The sequence below is a fragment of the Cetorhinus maximus genome, chromosome 26 (genome assembly GCF_964194155.1).
Source record: "Cetorhinus maximus chromosome 26, sCetMax3.hap1.1, whole genome shotgun sequence".
NCBI lineage: Eukaryota > Metazoa > Chordata > Chondrichthyes > Lamniformes > Cetorhinidae > Cetorhinus > Cetorhinus maximus.
Window position 1 is genome coordinate 1,638,686 of NC_135904.1, and position 25,831 is coordinate 1,664,516.

Sequence of the window (25,831 nt, forward strand, 5' to 3'; positions counted from 1 at the left end):
CTGCCGGGATTGTCCGGCCCCGCCCACTGCCGGGATTGTCCGGCCCCGCCCACTGCTGGGATTGTCCGGCCCCGCCCACTGCTGGGATTGTCCGGCCCCGCCCACTGCTGGGATTGTCCGGCCCCGCCCACTGCCAGGATTGTCCGGCCCCGCCCACTGCCAGGATTGTCCGGCCCCGCCCACTGCCAGGATTGTCCGGCCCCGCCCACTGCTGGGATTGTCCGGCCCCGCCCACTGCCGGGATTGTCCGGCCCCGCCCACTGCTGGGATTGTCCGGCCCCGCCCACTGCCGGGATTGTCTGGCCCCGCCCACTGCCGGGATTGTCCGGCCCCGCCCACTGCCGGGATTGTCTGGCCCCGCCCACTGCTGGGATTGTCCGGCCCCGCCCACTGCCGGGATTGTCCGGCCCCGCCCACTGCCAGGATTGTCCGGCCCCGCCCACTGCCAGGATTGTCCGGCCCCGCCCACTGCCGGGATTGTCCGGCCCCGCCCACTGCCAGGATTGTCCGGCCCCGCCCACTGCCAGGATTGTCCGGCCCCGCCCACTGCCGGGATTGTCCGGCCCCGCCCACTGCTGGGATTGTCCGGCCCCGCCCACTGCTGGGATTGTCCGGCCCCGCCCACTGCCGGGATTGTCCGGCCTCGCCGAAGGTCAATGGGCTTCTTGGGCCGCCAAATCTTCCATGGCGGGTCCCGCCACAATGGAGCAGGAAAATCCCAGCCCCTGTCTCACTCCCACCGCCTCCTACATGGTTCTAATGAAGCTCAATGGAAAAATCGAGGAACAGCACCTCATCTTTCCATTAGGCACATTTTAGCTTTCCAGACTCAACCTATTTGGATTATAACCTCTGTCCCCATTATTTTGGACAGCAGGTTGTAGGTAATGATTCTTCTATTCCCATTTACACCTCCTCGAGACCCATATTTTGATTCTTTATTTGTCCCATTACAAAGCTCTTTTTCTTGCACCGTCATCCCTTTTGCCACTTAATCTCTCCTGCCTTCCATCCAATCACAGAACTTCCCTTCAGTTCTTTCTCCCTTTCCCTGCCTCTGGACTTGTTTAAAACTTGCTATATCTCTAGCTTTTTCCAGTTCTGATGAAAGCTCATCGACCTGAATTGTTAAGAGCTTAAGGGCATAAGAAATATGAGCAAGAATAGGCTATTCAGCCCCTTGAGCCTACTCTGCCATTCAATAAGATCATGGCAGATTGGATTGTGGCCTCAACTTCACTTTCTTGCCTACCCCTCATATCCTTGGACTCCTTTGTGGATCAAAAATTTATCTAACCTAGCCTTGAATATCTTGAATGCCTCATCCTCCACTGCTCTCTGGGATTGAGAATTGCATAGATTAAAAACCCTCTGAGAGAAGAAATTCCTCCTCATTTCCATCTTAAATGGGAGACCCCTTACTTTGAAACTGAGCCCCCTAGTTCTAGATTCCTCGATGAGAGGACATTCTTTCAGCATTTACCTGCCAAGCTTTCTCAGAATCTGATACATTTCAGTAGGGTCACCTTTCATTCTTCTAAACTCCAATGAGTCTTTGTCCAATCTGCTCGAACCCATAACACAACCACTTTATCCCAGGAATCAACTTAATGAACCTTCTCTGAACAGCCTCCAATGCAAGTATATCCCTCCTTAAATAGGGAGACCAAAACTCTATGTGGTACTCTAGGTGGTCTCACCAATGTCCTGTATAGCTGTAATAAGACTTCCCTACTTTTATACTCTATCCTCCTTGTAACAAAGGCTAACATTCCGACTGTCTTCCTAATTATTTGTTAAACCTGCATGCTAATGATTCATGTATGAGGACACCAGATCCTGCTATATCACAGCATTCTGCAGTCTCTCTCCATTTAAATATTATTTAAATATTATATTATTATATCTCTCCTATTCTTCTCACCAAAGTGGACAAACTCACATTATATTCCCTCTGCCAAGCTTTTGTCCACTCATTTAACCTGTCACTCATTTAACCTGTCACTCATTTAACCTGCCACTCATTTAACCTGCCACTCATTTAACTTGTCACTCATTTAACCTGCCACTCATTTAACCTGCCACTCATTTAACCTGCCACTCATTTAACCTGTCACTCATTTAACCTGCCTATCTCCCCTGCCTATCTCCTTCTCTTGGCAACATCCTCGATTAGTTGAAGGTCGGCAAAACGTTGATTTTGCTATGGGGCAGGATGAAGAGACAGGTCCCAAGTCTACCTCAGCTGGAACAGACATTAATCCCTGTGCTGTTGGCATTATCCTGAACCACACTCACCTTATATTATGGAAAAAGGTTGGACAGGTTGGGCCTGTACCCATTGGAGTTTAAAAGAATGAGAGGTGACCTTATTGAAACATATAGGATCCTGAGGGGATCTGATAGGGTAGATACCGGGAAGATGTTTTCACTTGTGGGAGAGTCTAGAATCAGGGGACACAGTTTAAGAATAAAAGGTCTACTGTTTAAGTTGGAAATGAGGAGAATTTTTTTCTCTCAAAGGTCATTACTGTGTAGAATTCTCTTCCCCAGAAAGCAGTAACGGCTGGGTTACTGAGTTTATTCAAGACAGAGTTAGACAGATTTTTGGTAGACAAGGGAGTCAAGTGTTTGGGAGGGGTGGGCGCAGAAGGCAAAGTGGAGTTGAGACATAACCAGATCAGCCATGATCTTATTGAATGGGGGAGCAGGCTCAGGGGGGCTGAAGGGCCCACTCCTGCTCCCAAGCCCAATGTTCACACGTTAACCATCCAGCCAACTGAGCCAACCGGCCCCAAAACTATCTATAATCCCTCAGTAAATATTTCTTTGGCACTATTTAAAGAGTTCCTTAGTGTCTTAGTCACATGCCCACTAGCATCAGAAAACAAATTAAATGACCATTCATCTCATGACAATTTGTGGGATGTTCCTGTGGGCAGAATTGGTGCCACATTTGTCTATGTAACGCCAATCTCTAGGCTTCAAAGGAATGAAGTATGCAAACTGCTTTGAGAGGTTTCAATGTGATAAGGCACGATATAAATTCAAATATTATTATTCATTATTAAACTCGTCAGAGATCCGACCAGGAGATGTTCAAGTACGAAAGCTTGAAAGCTGCCATTTCCTGAGCCTCCTCTCCCCTTTTCAAAGAAGCTGCCAGTTAACCGACTCCTTAAGGTCACTAATTAGATCAGCCTCAATATGAGGGCAACCAAATCAACACTGACAATGAGGAGTGCGTCACTATCAACTAACTTTCTTTTCAGTTTTTGACCATGTTGTTTTGTTTAATTTTTCCTCACTGTGACCTGTGTGTTTTTAAGCACAGGTCACATTAAAAATGATAAAGTTGGCCTGGTTGTAGGTTTCTAAGCATGGAGAGCCTGGTGTGGATGAATGAATTAAAACTTAAATTATCATAATTAATGAAGAGATATTTGGTGTGGGTTTGGTACTTTCCTTGGGCCCCGATTGTTTACTCTGATTTCCAGTGACTTATACTCATTTAGACCCATTTAAAGTTTGGGTGTACTCTAATGAAATTGGGATACTTGGATTTAATTTGGCATTGGCAAAATGGCCACCATGTTAGGCAGTCTTCTGGATTTAACTTCAGGATTGCGCCCAAAGAGGCAATTCTAACCCTCTATTGCAAGGCTTTCTAAATGCGTGGGGCAGGATATTATGAAGGGGCAGGTGGATCGCACCCACCCCCCCACCCCGACCCTGGAAGCAAAGTTGGCGTGGAACCAACCCACCCAACGGCAGCCCACCCCACAGCCATAGTGCGTTGCTGGTGGGCTAAATTGGGGCAGTGTGGGACTTCTGCCCCTGGAAGTTGCCTGTCAATCCGATTGGCTGGCAGCTTCAGCAGTCCCAGCAGCGCCAACAGCATTAGTGGACGTTGCTGGGACTGCAAGCAGGAACAAAAAGAAGGCCCATGGATCCCGGAGCCAGGTACGCCCGGGGTCTTGGGCAGGGAGGGCTTGGGCAGTTTAGGGATGGGCAGGTTTGTGGTGGTGGTATATTTTATGAAGCAGGTGTTTAGAGACAAAGTGGGGGGTTACTATCTTAGGGGGGCTGCACCTCCAACGAGCAGAGGGTCCCTCCCAAAGATAGTACCCCCACCCTTCCTCCCAGCGCTTTGAAAAAGCTTTTTAAAAATGCAGCCTGCCCACTCCCGCCCGACTGCCCATGGGCAACGTACTATCAGGGTCAATTGGCTTGTTAACAAGCTCAATGGACCCTTAATTATTTATTTAAATATGGTGGGCAGGCTGCCAATTTCGGGGTCCGCCCATCCTCCATATTATGGGGGTGAGCTTGGGGTGGATGGGAAGGTGGTGGGGTGGGCACCTGCAGACACCCAAAAATATGCCCGGCGGGGCACGTAAAATGCAGCCCATGGTGTTAAATATTTAATGGCTCATTCCTGTGGGACTCAGTGGGAAAGAGATGTGTCCAACCATTTGATTTAAATTTCCATGCCAATGCCACCTTAGTTCGGGTGCACTCAGTGACTCAGTGGGGTTTCTAGGCTCCTGAGTTTCTTCACTGACTTGGGGGATGTCAGCTTAGTGAGGGAAGTGGACTCTCAATCTCAGCTCTAAGTGTGTCAAGGCTCTGACTGTCAGGAGAGAGGCCTAGGCACCTCCAGTCTGGTACTGAAGAAAGTTTAAAAAAAAATTTATAAATACAGGTTGAGTATCCTTTATCCAAAACCTTTGGGACTGATTGCATTTCGGTATTAAGATATTTTCAGTTTTTGGATGTACCCTATATATGGTAGGCAAAGGCCTACTTACATGTCAATAGCCTAAACCTAGGCTCGATATAGTCTATAATACTAGATTTTTTCTTCATTTGCCAACTCTCACACACCCTACCTCTTACCTGTTAACAGTCATTACAGCTGTAATATATTACATTGCTTTGTTAACATACAAATTAACTGCATAGCCATTCAAAAACGTTTGGTTTTTGGATGTGTTCAGTTTTGGGATGTATGGATAAAGGATACTTGACCTGTAAAATCTTTAGGAATGCTTTAATTACACCTACCTGTATAATTTTAATCTTTGTAGGCAGTCCTTCAATGGGGCAAAGTTCCAGATCGGGCATGCGTAAGTAATAAAGAGCTGTGCGTCCATTTCTCCTTTGACTCAGGTTGCTTTGAAGGCCTGTCTCTGACCCTTCCTCATAGTCTGGAGTTTCTTCATATTTTGCCATCACTTCAGGGAGACGAAGGTGCAACAGCTCATGAGCAGAAGGTCGATACCTACCCCGAGTGAAAGACATGAGCTTAGTCTCAGTGGAGATCTCCCCACACTAACCCTGGAAGACAGCTATACAGGAGGAGAGATGGGGAAAAGAGATAGCAGAATACCACATGTTGGAGTGACAATAAGAAATAAAACAGTGTGAGAGACTGCAGAAAACAGATTCAGCAATCCTTGAAGGAAATGAAGGTCAGAGTTAAGCAGATAATCATCACAGGGCCAATCCTCAATCCTGTGTTTCCTTCAAGTGAGCATATTCATCCTCTTGGGTCGTGAGGTTGCTGGATTCAGGCGGGAAAGAGCACAAGAGCGATCTCACATGCAATTGGGAGAAATAAAACTGAGCTGAGACCAACTGATCTTATAATAATTATAGAGTGATTATAATTATGAAGTAAACTGACCACAATCTCCCTGGTTCCCTATACACCAACAGAAAAGATGAAGACATTACCACTTCAGCCTAAATGTCTCTGCAGAAAGATCTGACAGTGAAGTAGTTTCTTAACTAGGTCAGCACCTTGAGGATGCTGTTGTGGGGGGTTTAATGTGCAGATCCCATGCAGAAATCTTACAATGAGTTTTTACAATGCTTTGTTAATGAGCTGCATAGGGGATCTGACATTAATACAAGATTCCTTGATATCACTGACCACTGACTCTTCAAACGTCTCTGTTGACTGGGGTTCTTGCTCCAAGGTGCAGTGCAGCACTGGAGAAACACCAAGGCACAGGTCAGACATTATAAATGAACCTTTGTCCACAGTTGACAGCACTTGCAGGAGGTATCATCATAAAAACATAATAAATAGGAGCAGGGGTAGGCCATTCGGCCTCTCGAGCTTTCTCCACCATTTAATAAGATCATGGCTGATTGTGGCCTCAATACCACATTCCTGCATGTCCCCCCATAATCTTTGACCTCCTGATGGATTGAAAATCTGTCTAACTCAGCCTGGAATATATTCAATGACCCAGCCTCCACTTCTCTCTGGAATTGAGAATTCCAAAGATTAACAAACCTTTAACAGAAGAATTTCCTACTCAGTTCTGTCTTAAATAGGAGGCTCCTTATTTTTGTCCCCTAGTTCTGCTCAAACTTTCCTCATAAAGACAATCCCTTCATCCCAGGAATAAGCCTAGTGAACCACTCTAAATTACCTCCAATGCAAGCATATCCCTCCTTAAATAAGGAGACCAAAACTCTACACAGTACTCCACATGTGATCTCACCAATGCATTGTACAGTTGTAGCAAGGCTTCCCTCCTTTTATACTCTATCCTATTTATCCATAACTTATCTATATCCCTTTGCAGACTCTTTGTGTCTTCCTCACAACTTGCTTTCCTACCTGTCTTCATATCGTCAGCAATTTTGGCTACACTACACTTGGTCCCTTCATCCAAGTCATTACTATAGGCTGTAAATAGTTGAGGTACCAGCACTGATTCCTGTGACACATTAGTTACAGTTTTCCAACCTCAAATTAACCCATTTACCCGACTATCTGTTTCCTGTTAGTTAGCCAATCCTCTAACCACGCTGATACATTACTGCCAAAATCATGAATCTTGTGCAATGGTACTTTAATGAATGCCTTATGGAAATCCAAATGCATTTACTGGTTTCCCTTTATCCACCCTGCTTGTTACATCCTCAAAGAATGCTAATAAAATTGTCAAACATGATTTCTCTTTCTAAAACCATGCCAGTCCTGCTTCATTGTATTATGATTTTCTAAATGTCCTGTTACGACTTTCTTAATAATGGATTCCAGCATTTTCCCAGTGACAGATGTTAGGCTAACTGGCCTATAGTTTCCAGTTTTCTGTCTCCCTCCTTTCTTGAATAGTCTTGATGAAATGATTGCTGAAATCAGCAATAACAAGGGAGGAAAACTATCACGTTCACGGGAGTTTTCTCCAGTTCATCACAAGGAAATCAGGCGCACTTGCAACTTACTGAGGCTCTTTTTGTAGCATGTCCATCACAAGGGCTTTAAACTCAGCACTGTAGTTATTAGTGATTGGAGCAAACTGCCCCTTCATGATTTTATTCACCACTGCTGGCAGGTTAGTTCCTGTAAGAAAAGAAGCAGTCAGAACATGAACTGTGTGTGACATTCATACCCTCAACACTGAGATAAATGACCAGTTAACCAGCATTGGTGGGGTCATATACTTGAAGAATGACCCTTCTCTTCAAATACTGCCATGGGAGATTTAATGTCTACTTGAACAGGCAGGTCTTAGTTTAAGATATCAGCCAAAATACAGCAGCTCCAACCATGCATCACTCCCTCAGTGTCAGCATAGATTATACGTTAAAGTACCTGGAGTGGGACCCACAACCCACAATCTGACTCAGAAGTGGGAAATGCTACCATTGAGTCAAGCTAGTGAGAGAAGAATTAAAACATCAAAACACTGCACAAAAAGGGAATAACAACTTATTTAAAATATCAGCACAATTATACAATGGCCATGAGAATGACCAGAGGGTGTACAAATGATAAGGATGCTTTATTATCCTGTCTACGCAATAAAGTTAACAGTAAAATCCATTCTGATACTTGAAATCCTGTACTAAAATATTCACAGATTCTATTTAATAAACCTCAGATCATGCATGATTTCTCTTCCCATTTCCCTTGTTTATATGGAGGCCCTCCTCTCCAGAAGCCTAATAGGGACACTTGTGTCTTGATGTCTTGTGTCAATGCAGGGACTAGACAGGAAAGTGTCCATGTACTAATATATCCAATTTTTACCATCCCGTTCTTCACAGTCTAATTGATTTCTCATTGTTTCTATGAATATGGTCAAAATATCTTTGCAAAAATTGAGTCTATTCTGTGAGAACAGCACTGTAGGTCATCTATTGTGCTTTTACCAGGTCACCTAAATCATTTGCACAAATGCTAATTAGTTGACATTTTTCATGTCTCTTACCTTCAAATGTGCGCTGACGACATGCCATCTCATAAAGAATACAACCAAGTGACCAGATGTCCGACTTGTCATTGTAACATTTCCCCTCACAGATCTCCGGGGAAATGTAAAAGGGTGTACCTGCACAGCATAAAGTGTCCGTTAGATATATTCACCCCAGCATCATGGAGTCTGTAACATTCAATTTATTGAGAGAAGTGCTCACTCCTGGAAGTACGTTAACAAACAATTTTATCGGTGTAGTGCCTTCTACATGCACGCCGCCTTCAGCCACACACTCTTGCCTTGATTCTTAGCATTTCCCTGTGTGGCATACCTTTTCTTTCACCTGGGCCTCATTACACTGCCAGTGTGCTCCTAATGGTATCTGCAACATTTATTTATACCAACTCACACCCGTATCTGTTACAGAGGGTTACCCTTCTCTCTAGGGAGCCCAAGGCACTGCCAGCCTTCAAGATGCCCCCTCCCCACAAAACATACGATGTAACTGCCAGCCTTCAAAATACATTCCTCTTTGAATGCACCACCAAACAGTGCAGTGTTTGTTGGATTCCTTTTGGCACCTCAGCATATATCAGCCCTAATTAATGCCATCATAGCCCCATCCCATCTATACTGCCAGTTACCTCTACCTGCAATGTATTCCTACTCATATCTGTTTACCTATACTCTTACCTCTCCTAACTTCACTCAGTTCTGCTGAAGGGTCATGAGGACTCGAAACGTCAACTCTTTTCTTCTCCGCCGATGCTGCCAGACCTGCTGAGTTTTTCCAGGTAATTCTATTTTTGTTTTACCAAATGCCTACATCTTAGCCATATTCTAGCACCTGCCCTAAAGCTAGTTGTACTCCAACACACCTTTACGCCTTTCGTTATCCAACTGTTGCTCAATGGCAAAGCTCACCTAATACGGTATGTGCCTCACTTCCTGTCGTCATCACTTTGGCCACCCCAAAATCACCAAGCTTCACCTCGCCCTCTTTTGTGAGGAAGAGGTTTGCCGTCTTGAGGTCTCGGTGCAGCACGTTGTGTTCGTGGAGGTAACAAATTGCTGCCACCACCTGGTGAAAGAGGTTCAGGATTTGCTGCTCTTCCAATTCACGGTCCTGCAATGAAAACACCGTTACCTCAGGCAGCCGTGGGCCACACTCTCCATATCAGAACTGGGAAAGCATCCCCGCCGCAAATTAAAGATTGGCACACCCTAAAAGTTTGGTCCATCAAGCCAGGTACCAGTGACACTGATGGGGGCTCTCAAATTGGGGAATATTACAGGAAACACATTCTGAGCCCTAAGCTAAGGAGTGAAAAGCCACATTCACTTTGATTAATTTAACGTTGTTCAGTATTTTCCACTGAGACTTTATAGATGGCATTTCAAAATGAATTGGTAGAGAAATTAGACAAGGGACCTGGAGGCAATGGGCTGGGATTTTCAGAGGGCACTAAACTAGGCTCTATATGAAATGCATGGCAATGTAGTTCACTGCATCAGATTCAGGAGCTGCTGGGAAATGGACAGGGCTTTGTGCAGGAGACAATTTGCTTCGTTCTGCATCCTTTGCACTTTACACAGTTTAACAACAGGTAGAAGACAATTTTGTTCTGCAGAACCTTCAAAGAAGAGAGAGAAGGATGATGCTGGAGTTGTGAAGGGTGCGAGATGTACATTTCTGAGCTTTATCTTTCATCATTGCAACTTGTGACATGAGCAAATATCCCGACTGCTCTCTGAATAAAGTCACCTGGCAGTTGACTCTTTGTTTAGAGAAGACAATTCAGATTGCAGCAATGTTTCTGCACCTTAGAATCAATTACTTTCACTCATTTTATGTTTATCGTGATACTGATTGCAAAGGACTCAGAACTAAAGCTCCTTTTCATTTACAAAGGCCTCTTTAAAAAATTTACTATTGGAAATCTTCCCCCTCCACCACCCAGGTATACCCATGTAAAGTACCTGCTGTGCCAAGTATTGTGCCAGTGTCCCCCCATCTGCATATTCCATCTCAATCATCAGTACACCATCCTCTTCAAAACTGTCGTAGTAATTGATTATGTTGGGGTGGTCCAACATTGAAAGCACCTTCACCTACAGCAGAGCAGAGACAAAGAATAAGACAATATAGGAACTCTACACAGTGGGTGGGGTTTTCCTGCCCCACTCACTGCCGGGATTGTCCAATGAACGTTTGGCTGGGCCGGCGAATCTCCCCCGGTGGGTTCCACCACGACAGGGCTGGAAAATCCCAGCCAATGACTCACATGGAACCAGAGGGTCAGGGACTGTACGCATTCACCCACAGGGAACCACAGAGTGTCCCACACACTTGCTCAGATAAAACCACACGGTCAAGGGCTGTACACATGCGCTCACGCTAAACCATAGGTTCAGGGAAGTATCATATCAACACAACAAGCGAGCATTCCCCGCCCCATGTTGGCAGGTTCGGAGACGGGAAACATGGGGAGTTACATCAGGATGGCACCCTGACACATTCCTGCCGCCGGGGAAGTTTCCTATGGGTGGGCTCCGAACTCAGATGCTGGCACAATACTTGGCACAGCAGGTACTGGGTGGTAGAGGGGGAAGATTTCCAATAGTAAATTTTTTAAGGAGGCTTTTGTAAATGAGCTTTTGTTCTGAGTTCTGGATTGGGTGCCCACACCACGGAGATGGACAGCCAATTAAGCTGTTCATGCACTCAACAGGGTCCAATTTTGTGGGTGCGCCGGTGTTTGGCTGTCAGCAGAGTAGCTTCCTGTCACATGCAGGGGCCGCTATCGAACTGGAAGAGGCCCCCCTGTGGCAGGTCAGGAGACCATCAGAACCAGAAACTCCATGCCCCAAAAAGGGAAGGGGGTGGTGGCTGTGGGAAATAATTAGCCCATGGGCCAATCGATCCACCTATTGGTCTCCTCCTGCTCTAAGGAACCTAATGGCTTCACCCCTCAGAATTTGTAACTTAAATGCATGCCTCGAAAGGTGCCTCCATGTTGAGGTACCCTCGCAGTTTCCAACCTGCCTCAGCTGTGCCCACCTCTCCCAGAGCTGGTGGCCCTCTAATTGGGCCGACAGCATCAAGAAATCAATAAGGGCTCACACAGGCAGTCAATTAGCAGGTCAACTTCAGAAAGATTGCACATCGGACGCGCTGCTGCTAAGTATGGGCTCCGGATCCCCATTTAGACCTAACATCGGGCCCTGAAGCTGTGAGAAAATCTAGCCCAACATTTCTTTTCATGTTAGCCATGGCTCAGTTGGTAGCACTCTCACTCTGAGACATGGGCTTGTGGGTTTAAATTTCACTCTAAAACTTGAGTGCAAAAGTCAAAAACTGACACCCTAATTCAGCAGAGTGAATGCTGTGCTGTAGGAGATGCCATCTTTTGGGAGAGACATTAAAATGAGATGCTAACTGCCCTCTCACATGGAGGTCATGTGGCACTATTTTGAAGTGGAGCAGGGAAGTCCTCCCTGGTGTCCTGACCAATATTATCCCTCAATCAACATCACATGAACAGATTATCGGGTCATTATCACATTGTTCTGTGTGAGAGTGTTAAGACACAACAGTTGGTAAAGCTGAGTTATTTAGAAATCCCAGAGAGAAACTTTGAACAACTGTCATAACCTATATTTTTCAGTGGTATGTTTGAGATGCAGCTCTAAATTCAGGAATCAGACCGCCAGTTCTCGAGAGGTTTTATACCAAGCTACATGAGATATTTATTAATTTACACAAGTTAAATATATACACGTGGCTACAAATTACTACTATCATAACATTTAACTAATTCCCAAACTATTATCCATTAACGCAACAACAACCCACAGACTTTAAGCAGACACTAGGCAAAGCATTTTCACCTTACAAATTCAAAATGAGGTTCCTTTCACATTGGTTCCTTTTCAGACACAGTGCGAGGCTGACAGGCTTTGATCTTACATCGCCTCTGCCCTGCACACATGAAATTGCTATCGGTTATACCCAGCACATCTCATTGAATGTAAATTCTCATTATATCACCAGCCCCTATGAACACCACCTCTTCTAACAATAAAACTCCCTGGTCTCTGCTAGCTAGGTGCCAGATTTCACTCCCCTTCTTGAATGCTCTATTCAACAAAATGCAAATGCACTCTATCTCTCTTACATCTCAAAGCTAATACACATCAATGCACCCAGACTAGCTGGCTTTAATCCAATTAAGACACACCCACAGACTAAACCTCTATTTTAAAAGAAAAATAATTTCCAATAATATATATTAATAGCTTCATGACAGGGAGCTTGCTGTGTGCAAATTGACAGCTTCCTGCATTACAAAAGTTATAACAATTATAACTTCAATAGTACTTCATTGGCTGTGCTTTGGCACGCCTACTGGTCGTGAAAGAAGCTATATAAATGCAAGCATTTATTATATTACCCGCATGCCCATTATCTTAGTGACACTAAAGCTGTATATGGCACAGCCAGTCAAATGCACCAGAGTTAAATACAAACCTCATTCATTGCTCTCTGTCTCTCGATGTGGTTCAGTTCATGCATATTGATTTCTTTCAATATGACCAGTGAATCATCATCTTTCTTCCGATAAAGAACTGCTGTCCCATAGGCTCCTGTCAGGAAGAGGACACAGGCTCTTATCAAATATTTGCTCTCTGTCATAGTAAAGTCAATCTTCACACAATTCATGTAGGATTTATTTCCATTTACCCATGTGAAACATTTCAACAATGTTGGTGTGATTGGCACAAGGACAAAATCACACACATGCTCCCACTAGCACGACTATGAATCATTGCCACCCACCAGCCGCCATCATCTACCTGGCCATCAAATTTGAAAACCCCAGCGCTGTGATGGAGATGAAACAGACCGGAACACTTCATCTGAAAACAAAATGTAGTTTGTCTTTGAGAGAGTGGAGTGGAGTTTTACCAGAATTGTTCCAGGGATGAGGAATTCTAGCTACAAGAGAAGCTGGGGTTGTTCTCCTTGGAGCGAAGGAGATTGATGGGAGATTTGATAGAGGTGTACAATGTTATGATAGGTTTAGATATGGTAGACAAAGAAAAGCTGTTCCAATTAGCTGATGGTACAAAGACTCGGGGATACTGATTAAATGCTTTGGGCAAGAGATGCAACGGGCATGTGAGGAATAATTTTTTATGCAGTGAGTGGTAATGACCTGGAACTCGGTGTCCATGAGGGTGGTGGAAGCAGGGATGATGAATGATTTCAAAAGGAAATTGGTGGGGCAAGTGAGGAGAATAAACTTACAGAGCAATGGGGATAGAGTGGAGGATTGGGACTGATTGGATTTCTCTACAGAGAGCTAGCATGGACCTGATGGGCTGAATACGAACATATGTATTAGGAGTAGGAGTAGGCCATTCAGCCCCTCAAGCTTTTCCGCCATTCAATAAAATCATGACTGATCCGCTTGTGGCTTCAGCTCCACATTCTGCCTACCCCCGATGACCTTTGACTTTCTTGTTAGTCAAGAATCTATCTACCTTTGCCTTAAAAATATTCAATGACCCAGCCTCCACTGCTCTCTGGGGAAGGGAATTCCAAAGATTCACGGCCCTCTGAGAGAAAAAAAATTCTTCTCATCTCTGTCTTAAATGGGTGAACGCTTATTTTTAAACTATGTCCTCTAGCTCTAGTCTCTCCCACAAGGGGAAATATCCTCTCAGCATCCACCCTGTCAAGTTCCCTCAAAATCTTGTATGTTTCAATAAAATCACCTCTCATTTTTCTAAGCTCCAGTGGATACATGGATACAGGCCCAGCCTGTTCAACCTTTCCTCATAAGTTAACCCCCCAACCATCCCAGATATTAGTCGAGTGAACTTTCTCTGAACTGTTTCTAATGCATTTATGTCCTTTCTTAGACAAGGAGACCAAAACTGTACACAGTGCTCCAGATGTGATCTCACCAACTGTACAACTGTAGTAAAACTTTTATATTCCATTCCCCTGGCAATAAACAACAACATTCCATTTGCCTTCCTAATCACCTGCTGTACTTGCACACTAACTTTTCCTGATTCATGTACCAGGACACCGAGATCCCTCTATACCTCAGAGTTCTCCAAGTCTCTCCATTTAAATACTATGCTGCTTCTCTACTCTTCCTGCCAAAATGGACAAGTTCACATTTTCACACATTATACTCCATCTGCCAAATTTTTTCCCAATCACTTAACCTATCTTTGTCCCTTTGCAGACTCCTAATGCCCTCTTCCTATCTTCTTTCCTACCCATCCTTGTGTGATCAGCAAATTTAGCAACCATACATTCGGTCCCTTCATCCAAGTCACAGATATAAATTGTAAATAGTGAGGCCCCAGCACTTATCCCTGTGGCACTCCACTCGTCACATCTTGCCAACCCGAAAATGACCCATTTATACCTTCTCTCTGTTTCCTGTTAGCTAACCAATCCTCTATCCATGCTAATACGTTACCCCCTATACCATGAACTCTTATTTTGCGTAGTAACTCTTGATATGGCATCTTGTCAAATGCCTTTTGGAAATTTAAGTACAGCACATCCACAGGTTCCCCTTTATCCACGTTGCTTGTTACTTCCTCAAAGAACTCCAATGAATTAGTTAAACATGATTTCCCTTTCCCAAAGTTATGTTGACCCTGCCTGATTGCATTGAGATTTTCTAAGTGCCCTGCTAAAACCTCCATAATAATGGATTCCAGCAATTTCCTTATGACAGATGTTAAGTTAACTGGCCTGTAGTTTCCTGCTTGCTGTCTCCCTTCTTTCTTGAATAGAGGAGTCATGTTCGCTATTTTCCAATTTGATGGGACCTTTCCAGAATCTAGGGAGTTTTGGAAAGTTAAAACTGGTGAATCTACTTCTGGCCTCCTTTTGTGCCTTAGATGACTTTTTATGACTGTCTATGACTCTATCGTTAAACATGTAGCTGGTGATGAAGCTCAAATCTGTGATTGAAAATAATTCTTCAACATCATACATCTTTTTATTGCAAGTAAGGTTTATGTCAGGTTGTAAAAATGGCAGACACGCTGCAATATTTCCTGGTCTGTTGTGCTCCATCCAGAATTGCCTCCTTGTTCCCTGACCTCACCTTTTCCTACCATGTGTATCTTTTCAAACTCTGCCAATGTTTGCGGGTGTGGGCGCTTCAGTTTATCACTTTCACAGTAAAGATCTAAGACGTGCATCTTTACCCCATCCAGCACCTGGTTTGGACCTGCTGGGAGCTCACTGCCCAGCAGGTTTCTTGCCATGGTAACAGGAACACCTGCAATACGAAATATGTGGGTCAGGTTTGTTTCTCATTAGTACGAGTGCAAACAGTTAGTAACATGGAGTGAAAATGCACCGGCCTTGCACAGATTAAACAAACAGATGAGCAACACACCTCCAAAAATGACGTTGGTGGTGCTGTAAGCCCCAATGTCCAATTCAAACAAACAGAATTCTCAAATTCCCACTTTCAGGAAGTTGTGGGACACAACCAGATGGGCCATAATGTAATGTTCTCTTTGACATCAGCTGTAACCTCTTGCATCCACTATCATTTGTTGCTGTCTCAAGGCTACACCATATTCCACCCAGAGCATGCTTCTTCTGCCTCTTAATGCAGTTTCCTTCACCAGCCATCTCCACAGTTCATTCTGGAGGGAAAGAACATGGTATCTGTTCCAACCCCACTTCATCTAGCCAACGGAAGTTGTATGTCTAGGGAGGGGGAGAGGGAGTCCTCTGTTGCATCTTTCTGTTTACATCTACTTCTTCAGAGCAATCAATGAACTAAGCAAACTATGGCCTTACATCTCTAATTACAGCAACCTGGAACCAACAATGTAACTATAATTGCCCTTTAGACTTGTAATTAAGGCACAGTGTCACATTAACATGATGACATAATTAATTAGAAAATCAAACCCATGAGCACTTTACATCTTAGTGATTGCAGGGAACAGGTCTGGATCTCAGAAGTATATCTACTGTAAGCTCAATTAAAAAATAAATTATTTTCAAAACATGAACAAAAGAGCTGTGTCTAGATTTCTCTCATGAACAGCAGCTTTATCTTAAATGAGGGTAGAATACTAATTTGTTTTACCTTTTCTTAGGGAGCTTTCTGTGCCTTAGACTGGAAAAGTACACTTCATTCAAGGTATTTGACATTGTTCTTAATTAGGCGTTAACAAAGAACATTGGGATTTGTTTAAATGAGCCACTCTGTGTCTAGTGTCTAGCATCTTGTTCAAACAATTATGTCGTTAACATATTCCATGCAAATGCTTATGTATCTTGTAATGGCATATATAGACACACATATAATTATCACAAACTCTCCTACTTATATTACAAATATAAATAATTTCCATAATATGTAAATAATATTTATATAATACTAATCAAATTAGCATAGAATAGGTACATGATTCATGTGCACAATATGACACACAATACCTTTTAGACAGTACTCCACTAACCATAACCTGCATCGTGTCCTGCTGTTCATCCACAACACATAACCTCATGCATATTAACAGCACCCAAGTTAGTCTCACTGCTCAGAAGTAAACAGAGAGTAAGCTGAAGTTATTTATATTTCCTTTTCTTCCAAAGAGGAAGGTGTCCGCACGCCAAGAAGTTATTTTCTCCCAATTGCGTATATGCACACAAGCAGATTGACCCAGACAATTTCTACTTTAACACCATTATATGGTCAGTGCTGTTTGGACAGATATTAATCTGGTCCACCTTGTTAAAACTCAGAACAACCACACACTCAAGTGGCTCCAGGGAGGTCTAATTTGCAAGGTTTCCTGGAATTATGCTATCTTTAGTCAGTGGGGTAAAATTTATTACTTTTATATTAAAAGGTCTGATCTGTAATTGTGTTCTGAGCCATTTGTTTTCCTCCCTGTTTCTTCCCTCCTCTCCTGAAGGTCCTGTCGAGTAATTAGCTCCAATGACATCTTTAATATATAATCCTGTGCAGTGAAGCTCTGGAATTCTGCTACTCGACTGGCACCTCCTCACCTCATGCAAATTCTGAGGGTCTGGAAGTGGATCCACACCCTCAGCAGCAATGTAGCTGGTTCTCTCGCAAATGAAGGCACAGGAAAGTGGCAAAGAGCCATGCTGCTGGAGAGGAGTACCAACTTGTCTGGACAATGAGGACATTGTATTTTTAAAAAGCCCGGAGCTTCCAGATAGGTTGGTATCCTTAAGGAAACCAACAGCTGCCTTAGGAAACCAACCTTTCAGAGGCAGCAGACCCCACTTCTGTCAGAGCTGTGATCCTGGCAGGTACAGTGCTCCTGTTTCAAGTGCGGGTGCATTTTAATGGGGCACAATCCCATGGGATATGGCACCGTCCTGCCATCTCCGTCTCTTTCCCTGACATGACCAGCAATGGAATCAACATAGGAAGTGCCTATCCCGGCAATCCTGTGAACTTAAAACAGAAAGGAATCCTGTCATAAATAATCCCACTCCATGTTCTGACCCCATTCCCTCCTATCTGTCCTGACACCATCCCCATTTGTCAGCCGGCTATATGATTGTGCAACCTGTCTCTGTGCTCACCTGAAAGTTATACGCTTGCACTTTCCAGCAAGAGGTACTGATGAACAACAGAATGTACAAAACCTTGGCTGATTTTTCCTGGAGCTGATGTTGTGAGGTCAATTGTTGCATCCCTACTGGTAACTTTCAGCAATAGCACAGGTCAAAACTGGGCTCTTCTGGCCTCTAAGGTTTAGTGCCACACCAGGCAGCGTTTTCAACTGCTAAACCATTAACGAGCTTCCTTGTGAGGTTTCTTTCTCACTGATGAGTTTTTTCAAACTGGAATCTAACTCCCACTGTGCACAGCAAAGCCTCATAGCCTGCCAGTACTGGTTCCATAAAAACTGTCCCAATGTCTAATTTAATCATCAGAGACATAGAGATGCTTAACAACGCAGAGGCAAAGCGGTTACTTAACGAGATGCAAAGATTGGAGTGATAATCCAGTTGAATGCAGCAGACGCTTTGGGAATGGCATCACAGCTCTTTGAACAGCTCAGGGTGGAATAAGAATAATCATTAGCTTTGGTCAATAATTTATTTCCAGAAGCATGTTGAAGCAGAATCGATTTTGGGTTTATCCCACAGCTGTTAATGAAAGTGAACTTGCGGGAGGTCTGCTGGTAGCATGAAGTGTTTCTTAAAGCTTCACCATCCTGGCCATTTAACCAATATTAATCAACTGAGAGCTACTTGCAAATTATAAAAATTAATTGAGCAGTAAATATATATTAAGACTATTAGCTTTACTACTTTAGTGAGGGGAAATTGTATAACTGCTGGTCAATTATTTCACTGGCTTGCAAAACTGCTATATTGAACAAGCAACCCAACCATACTGCCTTCAAACCACAGAAGCATAGCATTGGTGTAAAGCTAAAACCTCCTCCCACATACTTTAAAATCTGAAGTAAATCAAGAGATTCCATCACGCAATGAGTCTCATTTCAGTTTGTTACAGTGTTAGATGGGCCCCCAGCAGTGCATTCAGGCTACATTTACCCTACAACAGCATGTCAGTGCAAAGCAAAACAACTAACCTAGTGTAAATGCACCCTTAATTCTACTGTCAAAGATTTGTGAGGCGTTTGAATGGGGAGCTTCTCAAGTAGATGAAATTTTCTCTGCATACAATAATACACTTAATATTATAATGAGCACCAAATATGGGGAGTTTGTTACAGATGAGGGAAACATTAACAACTTGTTTGGTAAAAAAACAGTTAGCTATTTCCTTTATTGAATGTTGGAGTTAATTATTGTCCTGAGTTCTGATAATGCAGGTAAATAATTAAAAGAATCCTCAGTGTAATTATTTGTGTGGTTCTCCTGCTTGCAGAGCTGACTAAATGCTGGCGAGCTCTGACTCCAGAATATATACAGTAAAGCTGAGCCAAGTCAGACTATAAAAGCTGGCAGATCACAGGCAGTCCTGGAGAGATGCTGCAATGAGATAAAAACAAAAAATGCTGGGAACGCTTAGCAGTTCAGGCAGCATCTGTGGAGAGAAAAACAGAGTTAACGTTTCAGGTCTGTGATCTTTCGTCAGAACCCTGAGAGGTCACAGATCTGAAATGTTAACTATTTTTCTCTCCACGGATGTTGCCTGACCTGCCACGTGTTTCCAGCATTTCCTACTTTGATTTTAGATTTTCAGCATCCACAGTATTTTGCTTTTGTTTTTGCTACAATGAGAGTCTTGAAACTGCAATAATCTAAACTGCATTTTGTAAAGTTCTGTTCACTTCTTTGTCAGCACTTAAACAGCAACCACTGGGATATAGTTTTGGTGTTAGAAGTGGGATGTTCAGCCAGACCATGATCAGTGACTTAGATAATGAGACTTCCTTTAGCCAATGTGTTAAAAGTAAGCAGTCTGCAGCTGATGGGGATTGAACAGAGATACTGCTATGGAGGAGCCCGAGGTAACTAGCAGCATTAAACCATATCTAATCTCAAGCAAGCTTTTGGGTAACTGAGGGAAAAAGTCAAGATCCAAGTTCCATCTGCTGCTGTAACCAAGGAAGTTAATGCACCAGATGGCAATCTAAGTCAATCAATGCTGTAGGTGTATAATGATAATGAGACATGTGACAGTGACTAGCAGACAAAGCCAGATAAGCAATGTGATGGGCTACAGATGGAAACAGAAGAACTGAAGAGAAGGCCAGAGAAATGAAAACAGGAGAGGCACCAAACTTTAATCAGACTAATCCAACAATAAAGACATTTGTGCCATGACAGAAATGGTTTGTTGTTTAATTCAACCAGACCAAATGGAAGGTTCAGAAGTGATAGATAACTCAGGTACATAAAGGGTAATGCACAATAATAAGTGGCAGTGGAAGTGAGCAGAACACCACTTCAGTCTTGAAACAGCAGTTGAACAGCAGGACACCAATCAATAGCAATCATCAGAAAAGTAGCTCCAATCCCAGGCATCAGATATATGAACTAATCAACTGTGATGACAATGTCCTCACAGAACTCAAATGTCTCAATCATTAATGTTAACAATGGAATATAATGCATTGCTTTATTATAATAACAGCAAGATGATTCTTAGGGAAGAAATTCTTCAGATTTGTGCTAGTCAAGGTCTATGATGACACACACTACATAGACACACAGACTGAAGGAATGACTGAATGAGTGTGCCAAAGACTATTTTCAGTAAACCACAGAGATGAGCACAAAATAAATCAGGACCTAGAGAAGCCTTTGGACTGTCCAATCTGTAAAGAAAGCAAATTTCTGGTACGAAAATAGAAAGATCACCTACATCTTAGAAAATATGAATGGGGTAAAAGAGCAAACTGGTCTAGGGATACAAGCGAACAAGTCATTCAAATCAAACCAATTAAAATACTAACAAAGCATAGGGATTTATTTCTAAGGATATAGAATTCAAAAGTAGTGAAGTTATAGTAAACTTGTATAGTGTTAATTCTATGTCAGTTGTGTTTAACTATATGAAGGTGGAGGGCATTAATTGGGGTTTCACTTGAGCACATATAAAGAGATATTCACTAAAATGGGGGTAGGGAATTGAGTTAGGAGGTGTATGCTTGTAATGGCTCACTATGTAAATAAGTGTAACGCTGAGTAAAGATTGGCTCCAGTATCGTCCTTCACCAACCGGCTTCCCGAACATATAGGGCCCTGGTCAGGCAGCGCTTGATGTACGGTCCACAGTTCTGATTCCCTACAATGAAAAGGACAAAGGACATAGAAGCAGGGAGCACTGAGAGATTATGGTCATCCAGAAAGGGCTTTATTCTTTAGAAAAGCAAAGACTTGAAGGTGAACTGATAGAGGTAATGGGTTGGACAGGTAGTTGTGGAGAGAATGTTTCCACTTGTGGGAGAATCCAAAACTAGGGACTATGAAGGCAAGATATTTACTCATAAATCCAGTAGGGAAATAAAGAGAAATCTCTTTACTTAAAGTGGCTAGTATGTAGAACTCACTATCAGAGGAAGTGGTTGAGGTGAATAGCTTAGGTGTTTTCAACAGGAAACTAGTTGAGTACATGAGAGAAAAGGGAATAGAAAGAAAAGCTGTAAGGCTGAGATCAGATAGATGGAATGGTAGGAAGCTCATGTAGTGTATAAACAGCAGCTGAATGGCCTGTTTTTGTGCTGTATATTCTATATAAATCTATCTAAGACGTGAATTAAGTCTTTATTCATGAATTCAGATTTTAATGGCTGTCTGGACACAGGATGGATTGTATCTCATTTAATTGATAACATCCAGAAAGGTCACAACTCTTAAAGTATTTCAGCTGAATCATTATAAACCACACCCAGGAATATACCCAACCTGCTAGTCACAGGTAGGAGTGGGGTGGAGGGGGAAGACAAGTTAATTTGATGCCAAAAAAGAATTCAAGGTCTGAATTGTGCTGTCACCTTTCACCTGCATCAATAATGGACAATGGTCAATAATGACACAGTATGGATTGAAATTGTGATTTGAGGTTCTAAGGTTTGTTTTGTGTGAAAACGTTAATATCCCATGCCTACGCATCATGAGAGATAAAAGTAAGTGGACAAGTGGCTTTTATTTTAAATACAGATTTTTAATTTTAACCTTGTAGTTTAGAAATTTAGAATTTAAAAAATCCTGAACAACTCAAAAAACCTGCCTCTCCAAATTCCAGGCAAATAGTAATCCTAAAGCTGAAAATTCAAAGATGTGATTCTGAAATAAATGATGGGGAATGGTGATTAACTCTTACAGGTAAAAACATTTTGGGGCTGTAATTTAAGTAATTAGGAAGCAAACATGTGAAGTTCACAGTGAGAAGAAACATTAAAGGGATACCAAGAATGATAACTTGGAAAAAAAATAAAATTGAGTTGCCCCCTGTAATAAACATCACTTTTTTGGTTTTATATTTGGAAATTTGCTTTGGATCGCTGACATCATTTTTGCAGTTAAATGAGGAAATGTGGAATCATGCCTGTATAGTTACAGCTGCTCATTCCAATAAAAAAAAATCCCTTCATTCACACCTCTTGTAAATAAAAGAAACTCCTCAGCTCCAGCTCAATGATATTTTCTGGTAAAGCTTCCATTTTACCTCATTTTCAGTTAGTGTCCAGAGAACGGTGAAAGCTGTACCTCACTTACCACTCCACGATGACCTGTACAGCCCACCTACTGCCTGTCTTCCATCTTGGTGCCCCATATGCAGCACCCTTCCTGAGCAAGATCTACCAGCAAATCAAGGAGTGGGAAACACGGGAAGTCACTAACAAGTTCCTTGTGACAAACCCCAGCTGTCGAATTGTTAGCTTGGAACTGCCACGGCGACAATATCCTTGCTAAATAGGTTCAGGACAGGGTCAGAGCCCCTGCGCATCCATCCTCCACCGCTGGGGCCTCAAGTACAAACCCCTGGTGCACTTGTGGAAAGACACAAACAATGCTGCACATTATCGAGGAGTGTCCCCTCTACAGGCTAACTGGTGGACTAATCACTTTAAACTCAGCCAATGAGGGGCTATCGCTTGGCTTTGGGGATTTGCATTTGCTATATAAAATAAGTGAAGGCTGTTCTTCATACCTGTACCTTATGCTCTTCAGCAAGCAGATAACTTCCATTTGCTGTGCTCACAATAAGCAAGATTGTGCCACTGGCAGATATTTTCCACCCCCTTATACCATTTGGGAAACCAAAGCAATGGAACAGGCTGATAGGGTTTGTACATGGGATTGTACCGAGTAAAAGCTGTTTTACTGAAACTATTGATAAATATATTTTATCTTTACACTAAATGCAGATATACATCTAGAAGATTCTCCAGATGTACAATTTTGCATTCAACTACTGGAGGATAAGGAATAATTCCTAGTTAGAATTTCTAGAAATAGTTAGACTAGTTGGATAATTGTCTGGAGAGAAAATTTGCAGGGCTGTGGGAAAAAGGGCGTGGCGGTGGGGAGTGTGGGAAGTGTGAGACTAGCTGAGTTGCTCTTACAGAAAGCCAGCGAGACACGAGTCGAATGGCCTTCTTATGTGCTGTAGCCATTCTATTATTCTATGATTGGTATAATATTAAAGTATCAAACATAACTATAACTACACTATACCTGTCAGAGTCTTCAGTTCTCGCTTGACTGTCTCCAGGTCTGCAGTCACTAAGGCAGTACAGCCCAGGAAATCCATGCTGGCATTTGATTTCTCCACATCCAAGTGATTCACCGATATGTTACCAAAAAACCTACGCAGGGCCATATGTTCATGGACAGAAACTGGTGTAAGTGTCTGAATCTCTCCAGCACCACAGATATAAACTGCATCTTGCTGATTATGAAGAATGAAGGCGATGGATTTGACTCTTGTTCCACTTAAGGCCTCAGCAACCTGTGCTAGAATAGAATCCAGTGTGGACAACTCAGATGCATAATTCACCACAGTCACATGTGACCACGCCACATTGGTAATATCAGAACAACGTTTAACTTTATCGCAGACTATTAATAGCCTCAGAGTGGATAAACGACGTGTGATATCCAATCCAACAGTAGGGCTTTTCCCCTCTGCAGATTTTCCTTCTGTTATCTGTCGATCAGCGTAATCTCCACATTGGCTAGCTCTGGAACGATGTGTCAGCTCTGTTTCAGCCCTGCCTGTATTCTTTCTTATTTTAAACTCCTTTGGACCACTTGAACATGGCTCAAACTTGTTGTCAGATGAATCTGAGATAACTCCACTGTCTGTCTGCATTGAAGATCTCCTTATGTTGTGATCAGAATTGATGATGCTGCCACTCATTTTGGATTGTAAAACAGTGTATTTAGGCCTGGTAAAATTTCGGAATGGGGTTTCTGTGCTGATTTGAATGGTGCATCACCATGTCCTTTCATCTTCAAGGTTTCCGAGTCTGTGTTTGAATAGTTTGAACAGTGACCTGGGTGTTGTGCCACAAAGTGTCAGCTGTCTATTACACCCTTTCTGAAGTCACTGCCAGCATTCTCATCCTCACTGTGGGGCTATGAACTGTGTGAAGCTTCAGTGATTTAATTTGCTGCCTGGGTGTACGAATAGCCCTCTGAAGATTGGGGAGAAAATGCAATAAGCAGAAGCAGTTCTTGGGCATTCCCGCCAAAAGAAAACAGATATTCTGTTCAGAAGAAAAACACAAAAGTAAAACAGGAAAGTCAGAAGTCCTGAACACTGGAGGATTGTGTTAATTGGACCTCCACATGAGCCCTTGGAAAGTAAGATCAGCTACCTCTAGAGTGTTCATTTTTCAACTGAAATCATTTTACGCATACCTCAGTGTGTCCTCTGGAAAGAGGAAAGCAAAAAAAAAGCACATGCTCAAAATATCATCGAGACATTTTCAACTCTGTGATATCTATGATTGGCGCAGAGGGGAACTGAGACTTTTCAGCAATCAGAAGAGACTGATTCCCTTTGCGATACAGAAAGTTAACTGATGACCTAATAGAGGTTTCTAAAATGAGGAAGGGTAGACACTGAGAAGGTGTATCCACATGTAGGGGATTCAAAAACTAAGGGCCATAAATATAAGATAGTCACTAATAAATCGAATAGGGGGTTCACAAGAAACCTCATCACCCATAGAGTGGTTAGAATGTGGAATGTGCCACCACCTAGAGTACTGGAGGAGGATACCATGGATGAGTTTAAGGGGAAGCTAGATAAGTATATGAGAGATAAGAAGGAAATGTTGATAGGGTTAGATACAGGCTGGGAGGAGGCTCCTGTGGACTGAGTTGGCTATTTCTGAGCCGAGGACTCGGTATCTTCCCTGGTCATTTTTGGTATCTGCTCTGTCCTTCAGGATGTAATATCTCTGTGTCCGACCGCAGAAAGCTGGCGATACATTTTTGGTGGTTAGTGCTTCAGCCCAAGTGTGAAACAGTTTGTTGGATAATTGCACCATGTGAAGTACTGACCGGTGCTGCTAAATGACCTGAAGCTCCAGCTCTGCTGAGGTCTTTCTGACTCATGTCTCTAACCTTATTGCGCCCAGGCTTTAACTTGCAATCTTGCTGGTTGCACTCGCCAGCCCCCCGCTTACCTCTCGCCTCTCCGACCCTCCGCCTTTCAAACAGGAATTGCACGGAGCAAACAAGCGGCAGCGGCTGCTTTCCGCTCAATCCCTCTGGGCTTCTTCCTTCTCAACTTCAGGGGGACGAGACCCTCTTGCTCCGAACTTGGGGAAGAGAGGGAACAGAGAGCGGCCCCGCAGCCAGTGCGTCTCCTGTTGCTATTGGAAACCTCCCGGCTCCTGTCAATCCCGGTCAGGGCAGGCGAGATGCAGAGTGAGCCCGGAGAGGGTGACAATAGCGGAGCAGGACCATGCACTAGGGTCAATGGGGTTGGGGCACTGAAGTCTCCCGAGCCCAAATGTTGCAGGAGGCGCAATCTGGGGGTTGCCCCTCCTCTGCCCAGATGCCCCCCCAAAAAAAAAACAGTTCGGAGACACAGTCAGAAATCTTCAGGGATTTCCTACAATAT

At 43.3% G+C, this 25,831-nt stretch overlaps 1 protein-coding gene across 3 annotated transcripts in view; it reads right to left on the bottom strand.

The window, feature by feature from the left end:
• The window catches only part of LOC144668207 (uncharacterized), a 106,035-nt gene extending 81,369 nt beyond the window's left edge, over positions 1 to 24,666 (bottom strand). For all 3 annotated transcript variants that reach the window (XM_078529962.1, XM_078529961.1, XM_078529959.1), the window contains exons 1-8: positions 23,431 to 24,666; positions 15,365 to 15,541; positions 12,754 to 12,869; positions 10,203 to 10,334; positions 9,147 to 9,348; positions 8,238 to 8,357; positions 7,249 to 7,366; positions 5,068 to 5,284 (exon numbers count right to left, since the gene is read on the bottom strand). In XM_078529962.1, the coding sequence (XP_078386088.1) occupies positions 5,068 to 5,284; positions 7,249 to 7,366; positions 8,238 to 8,357; positions 9,147 to 9,348; positions 10,203 to 10,334; positions 12,754 to 12,869; positions 15,365 to 15,541; positions 23,431 to 24,115 (1,767 nt within the window). In that variant the 5' untranslated portion in view covers positions 24,116 to 24,666. The remainder of the gene's footprint in view (positions 1 to 5,067; positions 5,285 to 7,248; positions 7,367 to 8,237; positions 8,358 to 9,146; positions 9,349 to 10,202; positions 10,335 to 12,753; positions 12,870 to 15,364; positions 15,542 to 23,430) is intronic.
• Between the last annotated feature and the right edge of the window lie 1,165 nt (positions 24,667 to 25,831).